A 19,139-nucleotide genomic window follows, 5' to 3' on the forward strand; every position below is an offset into this window, starting at 1 on the left:
AGATAGGTACCATAGAAGGTACCAAAGGCATTAAAATTCCAGATTTTCTCAAAACATTTTACTGGTAAACACACACACACACAGGCCTGCAGGCAATATTTGACTTCCAGTTTACAAACCCTGTGATGGGATAAATAAAATCAATAATAGATGGAAACCATTCCTGCCAAGCAACATTGATCTCCAGCTTACTGCTTTATGCTGTATGTTCAGATGAACTCAAAGATGCAGATAATTCTTTGTGGATGAAGTACCTCTACTCCATTAATGACCTTGGCCCACATCTAGACTGATTGTAATTTTGAGCCATGAATGTAAAAGGTAGAAGCAAGTTGTGTCAGTTAGTAATATATTCAGCCACAAATAACAGAAAACCTGGCCAACAGTGGCTTCAATGGAAGGGGGTTATTTTTCTCATGTAACAAGTTGTTCACAGGCAGGTAGTGATTCACAGTGGTCCAGCTGATCCAGTGCTGTCTGGGCCCAGGCTCTTTCAGTCTTTCTGATCTACCTCACTCAGCATTTTGGTATTCCTCCTCACCCTTGTTATAACTGCACATCTATGATCAAGGCAGAAAGAAGTGAGGAAGGAGAGCATCAGCTGCATCTGTTTACCTGATAAGGAAAACAAAAGCTCATCTAGAAACCTCCTCTGCAGGCTTTCCCTTCAGGCTCACTGGTCAGAATTATGTCACATGACCACCACTAGCTGCAAGGGAGTCTGAGAAATGGAGTATTTTGTTTGTTTGTTTCAGCCTCCTTGATGGAGGAGAGTAGGGAGGAATGGGCTTGAGAATAGGTGTATGAGCTAACACACAGTGGCAACCAAGACACTGCAGAGAAACTCTTTTGCAATACTCTCATTGTACAGATGACACAACGGAGTTCTAGAAATGGGAAGTAACTCGGTCAAGGTCCCATAATTAGATGAAGTTAGAGCCTTATCTATAGCCCCAGTTTCCTAATTCCCAGTCCAGAAGGCTACCCACTAGACCACACCATGGGTGTGGTTTGACAGAGTCTGTGACTGAAGCTCTGTTGAGGAAGTAGAATATCATCCAAAAAATGAGGTAATGGATATAAAACTGTCAGCAGTGGGGGCCAGCTCGGTGGCATAGTGGTTGAGTTCGCACGCCCGGGGTTCGCAGGTTCGGATCCCAGGCGCAGACCCATGCACCGCTCATCAAGCCACGCTGTGGTGGCGTCCCGTATAAAGTAGAGGAAGATGGACACAGATGTTACCCCAGGGCCAATCTTCCTCAGCAAAAAAGAGGAGGATTGGCAAGAGATGTTAGCTGTTAGCTCAGGACAGATCTTCCTCACACTAAAAAAGAAAAACACTGTCAGCAGTGAGCAGAGGATGTAATAGCTTCCACTTGAGCTCTCCTTTCTCCCTCCCTAAGAATCTGAAATAATTCAGTGGGAGTCACAGAAGCCAGGCCAAGTCAAATCAGGCCTCCTCTAGGTTCCCTCCTGCTGTGTAGACTTTTTAGCTTCACATTCCTTTGGCACATTGATGTTTGTGTGTGTTATAGCAGAATCAGTCTCATGATGAGCACCAAGATAATGTAGAATTTCCATGTCATTGTTAATGTGCTGTTCTTGTCTTCTGTCCCCTTCTGTTATTGGATCAAACAGAAGTATTCTGCTGTTTCTCTCTGCAACATCTCCACAGAAGTCCTGAAAGTTATCAACGCCACAGAGGAGTTGATAGCAGAGTCTGCAGGGCCCTGGGAGTTCCCACCTGTCCCTCCTGACAGAGAGAAGGGGACATTTCCTCTTGGGACAGACCAAGTGAGACTGGATGAGCAGCTGACTTCCCTGGAAGAAAACGTAAGACAGTGTGGCTGTGCCATGTCAGGGCAAACGTGTGTGAAGAAGAAGCTGATGAAGTTGTAACTCATCACAAAGAGTGCAAGGACACATACACATCACCACCACCACCACCATAGTAAATATATTCTCAGGAAGGGTCTTAGGCTGGGTTCCCCAGAAGCAGACCCTGAGGTGAGGCTTTGCATACAAGTGATCTGTTAGGGAGCTGCTCCCAGGGGAGGCTGGTAAAGAAGTAGGGAAAGAAAGGGAGAGAGAAGAAGCCAAGCAAAAGTATGATCTTAGACAAAGAGTAGCTTTGACCTGATCCTGCAGGGAGCTCTGGGGTATAAGTTGCATCTCAGAGTTGTCCTGACCTAAGGCGGAGGAACTGGCCCTTCCCTTAGCCAGCAGGCTCTTCAGTCTCTGCATGTAGGCAGATTGTCAACAGTAGCCCAAAGATAGTCTTACATGTAGATTTGAGTTGTTGGGAATAAAAGCACACTGAAGCTCGAGGGGTGGGGAGGGGAGTACACAGAAACTATAAAAGGGATCTGTGGGGATCCGGGTGGAGCACTGCCAGTGCCGCCACAGGAAATGAGGGTGGTTGCCAACAGAACTTAGTTACTGCGGACTGGTCTGCCCTGCTTCACAGATATGTCTGCTGGTAATGGATTTTTCTATCTTTCTGACTTGTGAGGAAAGAAAGAATGTAATAGATTCTTACATATAAATATCCACAGTCATTGATGAGTATTTCAATAAATGTCTGATGATAATTTTCTAGCGCTGTAGACCAAGGGTGATACAGAGAGATTTGGACATTAGCCACTGAGGCCATCGTCACCATCACCAGCTGGCACAGTCCGATACTGATATCAGATCAAGTCAGGTGATTCCCTCTTTCCAGATTCAGCAGAATCAACCCTGATTTTGGGGTGCTCTAATGAATGCTGTTCTCAGAAATCAGGAATTGTTATTAGAGGTAATTTTTGCTAAAAGTTGAAACAACAACAAATCAAAATGACTCGAGGTAAAAAAAAAATGCCAATATTTGTTTCACCTTAAAAGTTGAAGACTCTCTCCCTTTGGATTCCCATAAAACCTTAGCATATGTCTATCTGGCCACTCATCTCACTTTGCTGCCCTTTCTGTTAACGTGTCTATCTCCCATTAGATTGGCACCATTGACGTTTTGGATTAGATAATTCTCTACTGCAGGGGGCTGTCCTGTATGTTAGGATGTTGAGCAGCATCCCTCGTCTCTACCCACCAGATGCCAGTAGCAGCACCCTCCTAGTTGTGACAATCAAAAATGACAATCAAAAATGTCTCCAGACATTGTCAGATGTTGGGGGAGGGGGCAATGAAAGGAGGCAGGGGCACAATCACCCCCAGGTTGGGAACCAGGCATATAAATTCCTGCAGAACAGGGCCTGCTGTCTTTCATGTGTATAGCCCTGGGCCTTGACCCAGAGCCTGACACAGAGGAATTGCCCAACAAATGTTTATCTGATGTATGATTACATCGCGTGAATGAAGTTCGTTTTTAAAAGGAGAAATGTCTTACTTCTCAAGTGCAAGTCTTTGTTGTTTAAGTATGTCTATAACACAGTTCTTTCAGTGCTGATAGTCCTAAAATGGCCCTAATTGTGGACACAGAACTGAAAAGGTTAAAAAAGACATAGTTCACCCGGGGAAGGGATGTGGTTTTTTACAAAATATTGTATCAAAAACACTTACAATGCATGAAATACCCAGATTTAAATGATAGTGCCAGTCCCCATGGCAGACTTAAAGCAAACACAGTATGCCTTTTTGTCCTCCAAGGAGCATGTTGAAAAATACAATAGCTTTGTTGCAGTTTTCATTTTGTAAGATCCTTTTATTATACATTGTTTCTTTTCTTGGGTTCGTTAACACTTTCAGTTCGAAACACATCCACTCACCCGCTGATTTAAGGTGTCAGAAACCCCAGCAAGGATACGTGCTGAGAGGCCGGGCTTTGTCATTTGCTCTCCCCTGCCCAGCGCCTCTAAGATGCCTCTCCTGTCCCCAGAGAGTTAGCTGCCTTCTTCCTCCTCCTTCCTTTCCTCCCATCCAGCTTTTCAAATTTCGCCTCAGAAGAAATTCCATCTATGTTCCTTTGACTTCTATGGGTGTTTGAGTCAGAGAGGGGATGACTCGGCTTTATCTCTTTAGCTCACCAGATCACAGAGCCACGGGCAGGTTGCTACGCTCTGCAGTTTCCAGGATGGAATTCAGTTGAGCAGCGGGAGAAGGGCAGGGCTGGTTCTTACACTGGCCTCTGGGTGCAGCTGATTTAATTAAACCATGGTTTTTGTCTGTCTGTGTTCTAAAGACTGCCCCTTCGTTCCTCTGCTATCTTTCTCTTTTGTGCTGAGGAACCCGGGGACCGTCAGAAATAGAAATGGCGACACTGATTCTCGCCTTCTGAACGTTGGCTACTGCAGACCAGGACTCCAAGATGAAAGAGAACATTTGCTTGAGACTATTTCACCTTTAAAAATATTTCTGAAGGCCTCAGAGCTACATAAGACAAAACAAAAAATGTCACATTCGTATGTCAAACCTCCTGTTTTCATAAATTGCCTTGTTAATCCACTTAATTAGGGTAGGGCATGGGGATTTTAGAATTCCCTTAGTCTCTCACTTGCTGCCTGGCCACAGCACTGTGAAATCAGCTCTTGTCTCTCCTAAAGGCAGGAGGAATCTTGGGTCAATCCCAGCCTCCCCTGCGCACGTAGTGGGGGCTCAGTTCCTCAGACTAAAAGCCTGGGTCTCTTGCATTTGAAGCTCTTGCTGAGAGCTGTGAAGCATAGGGTTCTATTGTACCTGTAGGAATTGGGCTGGGAGAGGAGAGTTTCAGGAAGGACTATTAACTGAGGTGTGGGCAAGGTTAAGGGATACTGTAGTGCTCAGAGAGTAGCAGTAGGAGGAAGAGGTCACCAGTCCTGGGCACTGTAGTCCAGGGAGAACTGGAGCCTAGAAAATCACCCCCTAATGGGAGCTGTCACCATGGAGCCAAAGCAGGCAGACTGCAGGGGAAGAAAGACTCTAACTTCTTTCTTCTCCTGCTGGTGTCTCCCATTGGCCAAACCTATCCTGGCCAGCGAGGGAGTCTTGGTGAAGAAATTCATACAGGTCAGCCTCACAGAAAACAAAGCAGGGCAGAGGACGGTGGAAAAAGGATCTAGGGATCAACAGAGAACAACTAGCATAACCATTCTCAGACCTGTGGTGTGATTATTAGAGACCTACAGGGGCCACCCTGTGAATTTATGCAGGGTTGTGAGTGGGAGGTATGAGTCAGCTCCCTCCCCCTCCCACCCCCATCTGAGGACCTTCCTCATTCTCATCTTGGCTAACCTAGGGTACCCCGTAATTCACAGCCACAGAGGGAGTAGAAGGACAGTGCTAACTTGCCTTTTATCTTGGCCCTATAACTCTCAGCAACACGAAATACACTGCCCATGTAATGTACAACCAGTGGCAACAGACACAGTGGGACTGCCCCACGGGGAACCCAGCTTTGTCACAGAATCCAGGATCAGGCAGAGGATGTTGTCCTCCTTCTCAAAGCCCTTTCTCATACAACCGCCACAGCACAGGAGAGGATGTGGCACTAGAACTTGTGGAGGTGGTCATGGCTATTCAGCTGGTGAAAAGAAATACTATCAGTTACTGTCTAACCTTAGCCCTCTAAAGTGTATTTCATGGAAGCCAAGTCCAGCAAGATGCTCTAAGATCAAATAAGTTTGAGAAACCTGTATACTCTTTCTAGGAAAATTGAGATACATATCAGCACATTAAAAACTCTGAGACATCCTGAAGTAAAAAAATCTGTTTAATGTTCTTTATCCTAGGGGCTTTAACCACAAAGTCCTTCCTTAATGAAACATGTATCCTCTTCCCTTAAAACTACTTTGAGAAAGGCTTGTTAAACCAGGAGCCCGTCAATGGGATCCTTGGCATCAGTGACTAGAGTTTGAAGACGACATAGATTACTTTAACTTTTGTTATTTCAGCCAAGCAAGAGAACCAATATCATGTCCATCTATAACCACAATAACTCTAGTACCTTTATGTCAAAGCTGGAAATGTAAGTCCTCATAACATTCCAACCGAGATTAAGTGTCACAACATCATAGGGCAGGGTGGATAAAGCCAGGGATCCGGCATCAGCCTTCCAGAGCTCAAATCCGGGCTCCACCACTTCCCAGCTGGAGAAATCACTGAACCTCCAGGACATAATGTTCTCATCTTTAACATAGTGGTTAAAGATGGTACCTACCTCAAGGGTTGCCATGAGCATTAAATAAGATAAGTCACATAAAATCCTTGGCTCAGTGCCTGGCTCAGTAAATATGTGTCATCATCATCATCCCCATGATCCCTGTCATCGTCATCCTGCAGTCCTTCAGGCGCCATCTCCTTGGCTGTAAGTTCCTGTTCAGCCAGTGTCAGTGCCAAACCACTGAACTTCCCCTTCCTTCTGGCGCCAGGAAAGCAGTCTTTTAGGGAACACGAAGTAAAAGATGAACATTCTGGCCTCACTGAGGGCTTGCAGCTATTTCATATTGCTTTGTCTTGGCAGAGAAAACAAGGAACATTAGCAGGTGACCACGTTGAAGGTAAAACAGCAAAGCCGATGTGATGTGATGTGATGACCCTCGAGTTTTGTGTATTTCTGATAAAATCAAGGTTCAGAAACCAAAGTTAAGTCAAGTTATGTTTAACCATTGCCACACTTAAATTATTCATTTCATTTAAGTAATAATTCCAAATTTTGTTTCATTGTGCAAAACTGTAAGTGTATATTTTAAATTATCTTATCAAAATAAGTTCGCCTCTTTTGGGTGTGAGTAGCAAAAGTCTAATATCCAAACTCAAAACTGCCCTGGCCATCTCTGTCCCCTTTCCCTCTCCCCACTCCCTCCTCCTCTTCCTCCTCCGCCTCCTCCTTCTTTTCTTTCTCTCACTCTTTTTCTCTCCCCAATTTTTCTTCCTCTCTCAAGAGAAGTTTTTCGACCTTAAAACTTTTAAGACAAATTTTTAAAAATTTCTCCGCTCAGATTGCTTTGAAATATTCATCATTTCCTTCATATGACAAACAAGAAGTGTTTTTTGTTTTGACGACAAAGAATAAATGGCTATATTGAACTGTGAGGATCTTTTAGAAACAGAAGTTCTCTAATACTTGCATATGATAAAGAAAGAAAAAACTAAGGTCTTATCTGAACTATGGCAGTTTCCCGCAGACATTGGATTCATGGCCCCTGTATGACTGACGAATCACCTAACGGAACATCCACCGTGTCAGTCACTGCTGGAAGCTTGTACAGCCCAGCTAGTCGGGCCGGGTGATGCACAAATTTGCTCTCAGCATACCTGCACCTGCCTTTGCTCCACTTTGAAATGTTTTGTAAAATTGCCAGTGTTAATGCAGATGCATGAACCATGCCAAGGAATTGACAGAGTAGGAGCGTCTCAGGGTTCTTTCCCCTCCTTACCCACATTCAGCATCGCTCAGTGCAAAAGATGTGCATGACTTGTGTGCACAAGCTCTTGGCTTGTCCTAACTCCCTTATATATTTTAACTAAACTTAAAGGAACTGTTAAAGGATTGACGGTGCATTTCATTCAAATATATCCTAAATTGCTGCGATTATGTGTTTAGAGCTTTATATACATTGATTAAACCTCCTGAACCTCTCTGTAAGTAATTACCTTCTTTAGATACATCTCGTTCCTTGTGCTGTTGGTTGTTTCAGCACACTATTAATTAGGCGGAAGAAGCATTTGTTTCATTCACCCTGACTGGCATCCTTTAGTCTGAATTATTCTAACTATTTTACTTTCTGTTTGCTCATTTTTTATGGGAATCACCTTATAAACTCAAAACTCAAAATGTCTTTTCCATTTTTTCCTCAAATTGCTCTCTTTATCTGATTTTGTCTTTAATTTTCAATAGCTCCCAAAAAACCATCTTAATTAACTGATAAATAGATTTGACATGCTTCTCTTAACATCACACCATTTTTCTAAGAAATAAAGTATTTTCCTACTACAAATCTCAGGCTCATTTTAATTCCCTTAACCTGTTTGAAGCAAGCTGAAGGTAATTAATTAAAGATAATTCACTCAAAATTTGTAATTGTTTTAAGTTAATTTCACCTCTATCATGTCTCCTGAATTTTCCCAATTACTAAATGCCAACCAAAAACTTTTATGGAAAAACGACATCATGAGTTTTTCTCTTTGTTTCTTCTACCTTGGTATGATGGTTGATATAGTCACTAGACAAATTTGGAGTGTATGTAGCTGATGTCATGTATTTTGTACTATCTTATCATATTTTCAAAACTTACAAATTGCTTTTATTTGCAGGAAAGTTGTGGGGGAGGGAAGATGTGGTTGACAGTGAGGGAGTGGTAAGACCTCATGCTACCATTTGAGTGAGAAGAATGTTTATAATGGGGGCATTCCCTATCTTTCTCCCCCTAGTGTTGAGCCTACTTCCCTCTCACTCTCCTGAATTACCGGGGTCCCCCGAGAGGGTCCCACCAGTCTTGTGTCCTCAGACCTGAGCTCAAAGGCTATGCCTTCGCTACAGGTGTACCTGGCGGCAGGCACCGTGTATGGACTTGAAGGCCAACTGAATGAGCTGGAGGATGCCGCCCGCTGCATCCACAGTGGCACTGATGAGACCGAACTGGCAGATCTGGAGGACCAGGTGGCCACAGCTGCAGCCCAGGTCCACCATGCCGAGCTCCAGGTAAGAACTCTCCTCTCTGCCCAGATCGAGGACTACCGGGCAAAAGGAAAGGGCACCCCACCTTCCAAAAGAATTGTTTCAAAGCCTTTGTATCTATCAGTTCCTGCCATCTCCCATGCACTTGCATGATTACAGTCCTTTCAGGATTTAATTCCACTGAATCTTCCCTTTTTAAAGTGCAGCCATCTTCTCCCCAAATTATAGTCTTGATAATATATCAGACTTCTCTTTAAAACCTACGCCGCTTTCCTCTTGGACAAATCTCTGACCCATAGGTAGGTCTCCTTGCTATACAGGTTCCCATTCCACCCCAAGACCACCCTTCCCTAACCTTTATCACACTGCTGATTACTTACTTAATGCCACTTTTCCCCACTAGAGACTAAAAGCTCCATGAGGAAAGGACTATAGCTGTCTAGCTTAACACAGCAACTCCAGGGCCTAGCACAATACCTGACACAGATTTGGCACTCAATAAAAAGAGGATGAACAAATGAATGAAATTGGAAGTGTGGATTTCTCAGACCAATAATTTGCATGATTTTGATATGCTGTTTCAGAACAGATCACTATATTATCTATAACTTTGTGAAGATGCCTGTTGTTTGCAATTTTCATGGCCTTTCACTCTGGATCAGAGGTGACCATGGACTAAGCCACTGATTTTCAAACTGGGGTCCATGGACATACACATAGGGACCCATGAGAAACGCTGGTCTCTGCAGCATACTCTCAGTATAGACTCGTGGTTAACTGATATTTCTATAGACCCTGCATCTTAAACTGTATCCTTGGGAGAACTGGGTCAATAGAAACCACCTCTGGATAGAGAAGATGACAATCTTGCGTGGTAATTATTTTAAAAATAAAAAATTTTATTTTGAAGCATCAAAACTCACAACAACCGCTGACATCATTAAATGCTCTTGAGAATGCCAGAGCACTGAGTCTCCCCTCTGTGGATGGGTTATTGCTGCATACTAGGAATGGTCTCATCACAGATGGCCCTGTTGACTATTATAAGCAAGAGTAGCTGAAGAGCAACTGTCCTCAAATAAAAATCGTTTTCCATAAATGCCACCTAATATTTAATTAATTTATATTCAAAGTGATGTGAAGTAGAATCAATCATTCATTTTCTGGGGGTACATTTTGCAGCAAATACTTCTTGAATGGTTTAGCAGGATGTAATATTATTTACAAGTGTTTGGGAGGGTTTTATTGGATAATTAGTTATTCCTGCTTCCAAATTTTTCTGGGCTTAATTTATTGGGGCCATGTTTTATTGCATAAAATCCTGGAGTCCATAATGTCCATTTTCCAGGTGTTTGAATGTGCCTATTAACTTATTGTTCATTTTTAAATATTACAGTAATGTTATCAATAACACTTAATATTCAGTGAGCCTTACTTTGTGACAGGAATTGTACTCAACGCTTGATCTCACTGTTGTATTTAATCCTTTCAGCAACCCCATGAGGTGGCTACTGGTGTTATTCTCCTTTTATGTCTGGAGAAACAGGCTCAGAAAGGTTAAACCACTTGCCTAAGATCAAGTGCCTAGAAAGTGATGAGGCCAGGATTTTGATTCAAGTTTTTCTGACCTCATAGTCCACATTCTTCACCAGTGTGTGCTATGTGGTTTCCTGAGAAACGTGTTGGTTTTGCCATCAGGCATATATCCACTTATATAAAAATTGTTAATTTGCAAAGGAGATTGTCAACCCTGCCTTCAGCTTTATGGATCTTTTCAACGTGGGAACCTTCATTAGCATAGAGACTCTCCCCGTACTGCCCGTTGCTGCCAGAGAATGAAGCCTCAGACTGCCTGTTGTCTGTTCTCATGCAAAGCTGAGTCTCAGAGAAGATGTCACAGAGGGTGCCCTGCAGGATGGTAGGAGGGGTTCCACTGAGGAGGGTAGATGTGCTAAATTGTGTTCTTGGATTAGGTCACATTCTAGGGACGCTATCACCTTGGAGTTTACCTTTGGGACAGGATTGCCTAGTGCTGAAGGAGATTGCAGGACGATCCATGGAGAACATGGAAGCTAAGGGTGCTGTCCACTGCGTCATGCAAGGCCATCCCTGTGGGCCTTCCTGGGGAAGGTCTCTCTTAACTCTTAGTATCAGGAAAAGTCGTTCTTTTGAGTACTGGGTCTTTATCTTGTGGACATAGAGTCCTATACTAATCTCTTTGCTTTGGCTTCCAGGAAACTCAGAGCTGAATTGGTCATTCCCTTCTAGCAAGTGTAAGAGTCATTGGGTTGCAGTCTTAGTAGTTAATTGGAACATAATTAAATAGATAGATAACAAAATGGAGGCAAAATCAGCCCTCAGTAGTCTCCTTTCCTCTTTCTTTGTCCTTTGCCCTATGGACTAAAACTTGAAAAATTAACCCCTTCTTATTCCAGAGTCTGGCAGTCAGCAAATCAGGAGGTCAATAGCTTGCTCTCCCATTGCCCTGTCTTTCAGGGCACTCTGAGCAAGGCCCTCCATCAAAACTGCTTCTGGGAAAGAATGTGAGGATCTAATCCACAATGACTGATAAAAGTGTAGCCATCAACCTTTCACAAAGCCTTGTGCAATTTATTGATCTGTAAACCAAAGGAATGCAGCTCTCAGCGTGAATTTGAGGAGTGAGAACAAAAAGGCACCTGGGAGCCAGGGAGGGGCAGGGGCTGCACAGTGGCCGTTCTGGGGACTGGTGGCTAGGCAGCTTAACTTGCCTTCTTTCACCAGCTGCCAGTCTTGGCCTTCACCTACCTCCTCCTCCTTTTCTGAGCAAGACTGCCACTCCTTGGGGACAGGGGAAGCGTCTCCCATATGTGCTGACCTCTCAGCCCTTCTCTCTACAGTTCCAATAGTAGGTATCCCGATCAGCTTTGTCCAAAGGAGCCCTCAGTAAATGACGGTAGAAATAGAATTTGTCTTGAGTAGCACAAAATAGTTGAGGGATAGAGGAGGCAATGGAGACCTTGGAGTGGAGCGCACACATGTTGGCTTCTGGGCCTACTTTCAGGTTTCTTGTTTGATGCCCCAGCAACATTCAGGTTGTGCCATCTCGGCAGGACAGCTGCAATCCCTGCCTCCTCTGTCAACTCTGCTAGCCTTCTCCTGCCTCTTCCAGCGTCCCCCATGCCAGGCCTTGCCAAGTCCTCTTAGAATGTGGCAGTGTGGCAAGAGCGTGAGCATTGGCATTAATTCTGAGCTCTGCCCCAGACCAGCTGTGAAATGTTGGGTATATTACTTATCCCTCTGAGCCAGTTTCCTCATCTGTAAAACACAGAGAATGGTACCTATGTCATAGGATTAGGAATGAGTTCATGAATGAGGCATGAATAAGTTCATGTATTTAAAGCACTTAGCATGGTGATGGCACATAGTAATGTCCTTTTCTGAGAGCGGGGACTGTGTCTTCTTCATCCCTGGGGACATGGATGGACCAGTGTTCTATCTGGGCACTGAGTGGGCTCTTGCTCTCTATATCTGCCTTAAGACTCTGTTGGAAGGAAATCTGAACTCTCTCTGACCTTCCGATGTTATAGTCAAGGAAACTGACGCCTAGGGAGAAGAGGGAATTTCTTAAGGCCATTTGGCCTCTTAATGGAAGAAATGGACTTGAACCAGGAGCTGCTAGGCCTCCCTCCTGAGATCTGGTGCTGTGGTTTTGGTTCATGGAATCATGGAAGAAGAAAGCAGGACTATAAATCATGCTTGCCTTTCAACGCTCACATCAAGTGTTGCCTCTTATGGAAGCCTTCCCTGACCACCTGCCTCCCGGCCCCATGCTGAGCCAGGCATCCCTGGGCCAGGATTCCTTCCCATCATGCCCTGGGTTCCCATTTATCCCTAGGAGTACTCTGTCAGGGGTGTTGATATGCTCTAGAGCTACAGAACTAGACGTTTACATTTACGAAGAAAGGCCTGTGTTTTATTTTGTCACTATAGCACTAAATAGAGAAGAGCTTGGTAGAAGTTGAATGAACGAATGAATGGGCATACATCAAAGCAGATTTGTTCTTTATAGGTTCATAAAACTTTCAGCAAAGATTCTCCCCTCCTGTGCTCTCTCCCTGCTGATTCTGTCTTTCCGTTACATTAAGATTTCTGATATCGAGAGCCGGATTTCAGCCCTGACCATTGCAGGATTAAACATTGCGCCGTGTGTGCGCCTCACAAGAAAACGAGATCAGAAGCAAAGGAACCAGGTGTGTTTGTCTCTCACTCCCTCTGTTGGAATATTGCATGACCTGGAAAATTTAGAAGATAAAATGTCTTTGGCTTTGCAAAAGTGTATTGATTGCTCTGTTCTGTTTGTAGGTACAAACCATAGACACATCAAGGCAGCAGAGGAGGAAACTGCCTGCTCCACCACTGAAAGGTATGCTGAAATTAAAACCACAAAGCTGTCAAAGAATGAAGCCTGACTCATTTACTTTGAGTAACTCAGAGATCTGAGTTTGAGGGCCAGATCTAAGGGGGAGTTCTCACCCAGAATTGGTCTTGTGGAGAGTCTGTCTTGACTTGGATGCACCCAAGAAGCAGACTCTGGGACAAGGATGTGATTTGGGAGGTGATTCCAAGAAACACTGGGAGTGGAAGAGAGAAGTGATTCAGGGAAGGAAATCAAGTCAATACAGTGTACTTTAATTAGTAGTTTACCTCTTTGGGCAAATGAGGCTAAATCCTTTTGGGGACTTCTGGGAGACAGTATTGACTGTACCTCGGAGTTTCCTGCTCAAAGAGTAGGAGGATGAGGTGTTTCCACTCTCATCAATCATTGCCTGAAGGTTATTCCTGGGGAGCATTAAATCCCTGGCACTTCTGACCTGCCACATGCATGGACCAAGAGAGAGTGATGGTGCTTGCAGTAGAATCCTGTCAGAATGTGCTGGAATGGTGACTGTCAGGGAGATGTGAGCAGGGCACCAAAAGCATCTAACACAGTGCCCAACCTAGAAGGTATTCCAGCGACACCGGCATTACCCTAATCCACTGGACATTTTCAACAATTTCCCTGGATTTAGGAGCCACATAATGATGATGCCAAACTAGAAATTTAGGTCTACAGATTAGAAGAGTAGAAAGTCAGATATGTTTGAGTCTTGGTTCCACCATTCATTGTTCAACAAACATTTATTGAATGCCTACTTTATATTCCACAAAACCCTATACAATTAAAATTTATTACAGATCCACAATCCCTTATTTGAAACCCTTGGGCCAATATGTTTCAGAATTTCTTGGACATTAGAAAGGTAATATGGTACATGTACTGTATGTTCATAACAGCTCCCTACCCATGCTGTCTGGGGCAGCATCTGATAAGCACATTCATATCTTTGCAGCAGAGCATGAGAATGTTCATACTCAGTGAGATGGACAAGGACTTTAAATGGCTGCATTTCATTCAAGTCAGGTTTTGCCGTTTGACAGTTTTGGCTCCAAAGTTATAAAGATTTGCAGTTTTAAGAGCCTTTTATATTTCAGAATTGCTAATAAGAATTTATGGAGTGTATTGGATTATCTCCAAGCTACCTTCTCCCAGAAAGCGACTAATGATGCCTTGATTTATTTGGTCCGTCATAAAAATAAACACAAAATAAGATCCCACAATCAGACCTTTGGACCAGAATGAGATGCCAAGTCTAGAATAAAAACCTGGGTAATCCAGACACCTGGTCTTTCTTAACAATTGCTCCATCTTCTGGGTAACACTTATTCCCATTTGTTTCCCTTTAGCTGAAAAAATTGAGGCATCTTCAGTGAACGCTGTTAAAACATTTAACCGCAACTTCATTCTCCAAGGCTCCTCAACAAACAGGACTAAAGAAAGGAAAAACACCACCAAGGATTTGATGGTAAATGTCATCTCTGTTTTAATGCCCATCACTTTCACTGTTGATGGTACCTCCATTCTGTACCCCTTCTTTCTGTAGCTCCCCGATCAGAGCCACAAGAAGCATCATTCCTGCATGGTCTCATGGTCTTTTGGTTGGGCAGTGGGGGTCTTTGTATAGCTAACCTCTTTGATACGTGGATACATCCTCTCAACTATATCTCCAGCTCCTTGTAGGAACCAGGTTTGATATAAGACAGATAAAAATATGTACACAGGAATGTAAGTTCTGGTTGAGGTGTAAGAGTTTTTATTCTGGCTTTGATCCATATTCACTCTTTCTTAATTTTCTTGTTAGCCATTAGTTACTTGTTGTGTTCCTGAAAAAAGTCAGCAGCTGCCCGTAAATGTAGCAAAGGAAGAGACAGTAGATAATTTGTACAATCCTGGAGGTCATATAGAGAGAGCTAATGGATGATTTGTCTAAACACCAACATATGCTTCAGAATTTTGGCAAATACTTGATGCTGCTTATATGGGAGATGATGATCCAGCCAAACTGCTTCTGTGATACCATTATGCTGAGGGCAGACAATGTCTGGGGTGACAAGATTGAAGCAAGGGCAAATTTATTCTGTTGCCTTTTATGCATCGCCCTTTGCTCCCTTCCTCTTCCTCCTCCTCATTGTCCCTGTGTCATGAGCACAGAAGCACCAGGTAATGATATAATGGTGGGTATGTCCTTTTGAATTACAGATTGCTACATCTCTTAGGCACCATATGGCAATAATGCTGCCCACTGCCTTTCCTTCATTGGTCAGCCATTACCTCTGACCTTTCAAAGTCCAGTTACCTTGCTTCTGGCCATTACTTCAAAGAGCTAAAAAGATGATTATCACTAAAAGGGCAGACCACTAGAGCCAGGGAAGAAATCTGTTATAAATAAGATAGTTAAAAATAAATTACCTTTCACAGAGATAGAACATACATCAGTGGGCAGCATTATTTAATATAAATTAATTTAAATTAATATAAAATTAATTTATAGTTTAATCCAATTCTCATAAAAATCTTAGTGGGATTTTCTTTTGAACTAAAGTTTGTATAAGAATAAATCAGAAAGAAAAGACAAAAGCATGTTGCAAAATTAAAGTGATTTCCCTGTGAGATTTTAAAACCAATTAAAAGCTTTAAAGAAATTGATGATTAATGGAATAGAAGAGAAAGCTTAGAAATAGATACAGCCATATATGAGAAAGTGTTATATGATTTTTAAGACAGCATTAGGAACTAGTAGAGAAGGTATAGCTTATTAAAAAAATTTAAAAATAATTTTAAAAAACTGTGCTTGAGAAATTGGCCATGGGGATGGTAGTGGGAAGAGAATCAAATTAAATAATCGCCTTATTCCACATATCAAAATAAATTTCAGATAGACTAAGAAGTACATGTAAAAAAATGCACCACTTTTTAAATATTGTGAAATGCCTAACTGGTCAATGAGCACAAATACCTTTTATGATGTAAAAAAGCACTAAACATTGTTTTTATTTTTTTATTTTATTTTATTTTTTTATAATTTTTATTTATTCTTTTTTCCCCCAAAGCCCCAGTAGATAGTTGTATGTCATAGTTGCACATTCTTCTAGTTGCTGTACGTGGGACGCGGCCTCAGCACGGCCGGAGAAGCAGTGCGTCGGTGCGCGCCCGGGATCCGAATGAGGGCCGCCAGCATCGGAGCACACGCACTTAACCGCTAAGCCACGGGGCCGGCCCTAAACATTGTTTTTAATCCTCTCTCCTCACTTTTGCCAAGTGGCTGATGACAGTGTGCTCATTGTCTTGCCTCAGGAGCCCACCCTGGAGTCTGCTGGGATGTATTAGCACCATGGAACTCCACTGCCAGTGACCCACTGCCTCCGGCCGTACACGACAGTGCCTTGACCCAACAGCCATCGAACACTGTATGGATTTCCACCTGAGGAGAGGGCCTGGGAGACCACAGTGCACCATTGCACAGGGCTGTCCTGATACCTCACCCAGAAAGCAGTCCCAGACTTCAGCATTGTGGTCTTGTCCACCCTCTGCCTTAGGCTCCCGGGGAATCCAAGACAGAAAACCAAGACGCTGGCTTCCAACAGCAGAGCTCCATGTTCAAAAGATGCATCTTTTCCCTGTTCGCTTTGCTACTGTGTGTTGTCTTTAAGATCTTTTTTTTTTATCCCTTTGATTCAATCAGAATTACATGTCAATTATTTGTCCAAAGGAAAATTGTGGGAAGAGGGGATGGTGGAGGGAAGGGAGATGGGTATTATCATTCAATTGATCATCAATTCTTATCAATCTCCCACAAGCATCTTTGTCTTACAAATGCTAAGGAAAAAAGTGAAAATTCCCCTGTAGTGAGCACTAGGGACTGTCAAATATGGGGAGTGCTCATCCATCAAGGATGCAGGCCTCCCTTCAGCTGCCTTCTTCTTGCTAAGCTCCCAGTTCACTGCACTACTAGTCATTCCCATTGCTTTGCAATCAAAAGCCAAGAAAGGAAAGCTTGGACTCACCCATGCCACACCCAGGTCTGTCTGAAACAATGTCTCACTAAGAACTTAGGGCTCTTCCTTGGACTTATGAGAGCTCCCCCACTCCGAAGGGGAGAGGGGCTTGAGAAAGTCCACCATCAGCTTAACTTTAGGGCACTGTCCACAATCAACATGACACGGTTTAGCAATGATTGCATCCGAATGTGGTTAGGTAACTGGATTACTGTAGAATACAGCCACATGAGAAAATATTGTCCTCCAAAATTGATTTCCCAATAAATATTCAGAAAAAGTAGTAAAATGACCTTAAAGATAAAAATGGTTAAGGAATAGCCTTAGAAAACTTAGAGGTATGAAAAAAGCAAGGATAAACTGTGAACTTAATGGACACAAGAGTTGACACCAACTCTACATTTGTCAAAAACAAGACTATTTAGACTGTGTTTATAAAAGCAAGTGGAACTGGAATTTCACTCAATTAATTGAACATTAGCAACCTTTTTTTAATTTGCTCCTGATTATTCTGAATCTGAGGAGCAAGGCAAAGATGGGAGGCAAGGGACTAGTGTGACTGATGTTTAGTAAGTGACCGCTCTGAAGGAGGCAGTATTCTCATTTGAATCCTTATAGCAACCCTATTCAGTAGGTATCCCCATTTTTCAGATTTGGAAACTGAGGGCCAGAGAGATTAATTTGCCAAAGTCACATCTGTAAGCTAAGTGTAACTGGAATGCCTCACAAAAGCCTCACTCTGTTGTTTTCAGCTTCTACGTTCTTTTGCTGCTATGCACATTTTCAGACCTGATTTGCTGCTGAAATGTGTATAATGACCCATTCCTGATGGGGGTCTACCCACCTTCCAATAATACTCTTTGCTGATGCTGTGTATGTATTATCCAACAGAAATGACTCCTTTGAAATAAAGTAAATCTTTGGCTTTTTGTTCTGTTGGTGTGATTCAAAGCAAACAAATACAAATTTTAAAAACACAACAAAAAAAGGTTTGAGTTCCAAATAGAACGTTTTTCTAAGAGGCATGAAAAGCAACTATTGTTGTGTTACAGTGTTAAAATATTCAGTTTTGTTTGACAAAAATGTGTACTGTGTAAGCCTTGCAAAAAAACAAAAAAAGAAGAAGAAGCCTGCTCTATGGCATTTGAATTTTTATAAAGGTTTCCTTGTGCCAAATAAGTGCAAAGATTTAATTTACTATTAAAAATCATTAGCATATGTTATAGTTCCAGAAGAATTATTTTGTCATCAAGTGATTTTGATCTTCAGTGTCAATATTTATATTTAGATTAATTTTTATAAATGAAAATATTTTAATGGTTTAAGAAAATGAGGACAATGAGACCATATCTTTGATGACTTCTGAAAGTTATGCTTGCCTTCATGTTATATGCACATTGCCAAGAATCACTGTCAAGAGAAATGATGAAGAAGTAAAAGTCATTTATGAAAATAACGTTTGTGGGTGTGTGGGTTTTCTTTGGTTAGGGGAGACCGGGAGTGAAGAGGGGATAGGGAAATAAGTCAATGGCTAGTCATGGGAGGGGCCAAGATTCAAAGCTACTGTTGCCCCACGCCTCATGGTCCTTGCAGTTACACACTCATCTCTCCATTGCTTGTTCTCCTGAGAACAGAATTTCCTAGTGACCACCTCTACTGAGTGGTCCCTCAGGTAAGACCAGCAGTTCTCAAAGCAGGGGGCAGGAGCGGGCAGTGTGATTTTTGTCCCTCAGGAAACATTTTTGGTTATCACAACGTAGGGTGTTGGGAGCAGGATGTATGCTACTGGCATAGAGTGGATAGCGGCCAGGGATGCTGCTAAACATCCTACAGTACACAGGGCAGCCCCCCACAACAAAGAATTATCCAACTGAAAATGTCAATAGCGCCAAGGTTGAGAACCCAGGTTAGACCCTGGAGGTAAGCCTGAACTTCAGTTGAGAGCCCCTGCCGGTCTCGGTGGGGAATGTGTAGCTGAGTATGAAGCGGGATGGTGACTCTCCCTGAGTCTTGCACAGGCTCAGTGCAACTGTTGCTCCTTGAGGCCGGCCTGCCCAGAACACTGAAGCCAGGGATGGCCCCTGCCGTCCCCAAATAGGAATAGGAACCCTCCACTAACTTGAAATGAATGAGTGAA

The 19,139-nt window shown here is 42.9% G+C and overlaps 1 protein-coding gene across 4 annotated transcripts in view; it reads left to right on the forward strand.

Moving 5' to 3' along the window:
* The window catches only part of MYRIP (myosin VIIA and Rab interacting protein), a 353,398-nt gene extending 334,960 nt beyond the window's left edge, over positions 1-18,438 (forward strand). For 3 of the 4 annotated variants that reach the window (XM_004419542.3, XM_087430763.1, XM_087430762.1), the window contains exons 12-17: positions 1,639-1,833; positions 8,450-8,611; positions 12,715-12,819; positions 12,932-12,992; positions 14,354-14,472; positions 16,302-18,438. In XM_004419542.3, coding sequence (XP_004419599.2) covers positions 1,639-1,833; positions 8,450-8,611; positions 12,715-12,819; positions 12,932-12,992; positions 14,354-14,472; positions 16,302-16,334 — 675 coding nt within the window. In that variant the 3' untranslated portion in view covers positions 16,335-18,438. The remainder of the gene's footprint in view (positions 1-1,638; positions 1,834-8,449; positions 8,612-12,714; positions 12,820-12,931; positions 12,993-14,353; positions 14,473-16,301) is intronic. The other variant, XM_087430764.1, reaches the window with a different exon arrangement.
* Positions 18,439-19,139: the final 701 nt, after the last annotated feature.

Source organism: Ceratotherium simum, chromosome 5, assembly GCF_057802395.1.
Source record: "Ceratotherium simum simum isolate JZ-2026a chromosome 5, ASM5780239v1, whole genome shotgun sequence".
Classification (NCBI taxonomy): domain Eukaryota; kingdom Metazoa; phylum Chordata; class Mammalia; order Perissodactyla; family Rhinocerotidae; genus Ceratotherium; species Ceratotherium simum.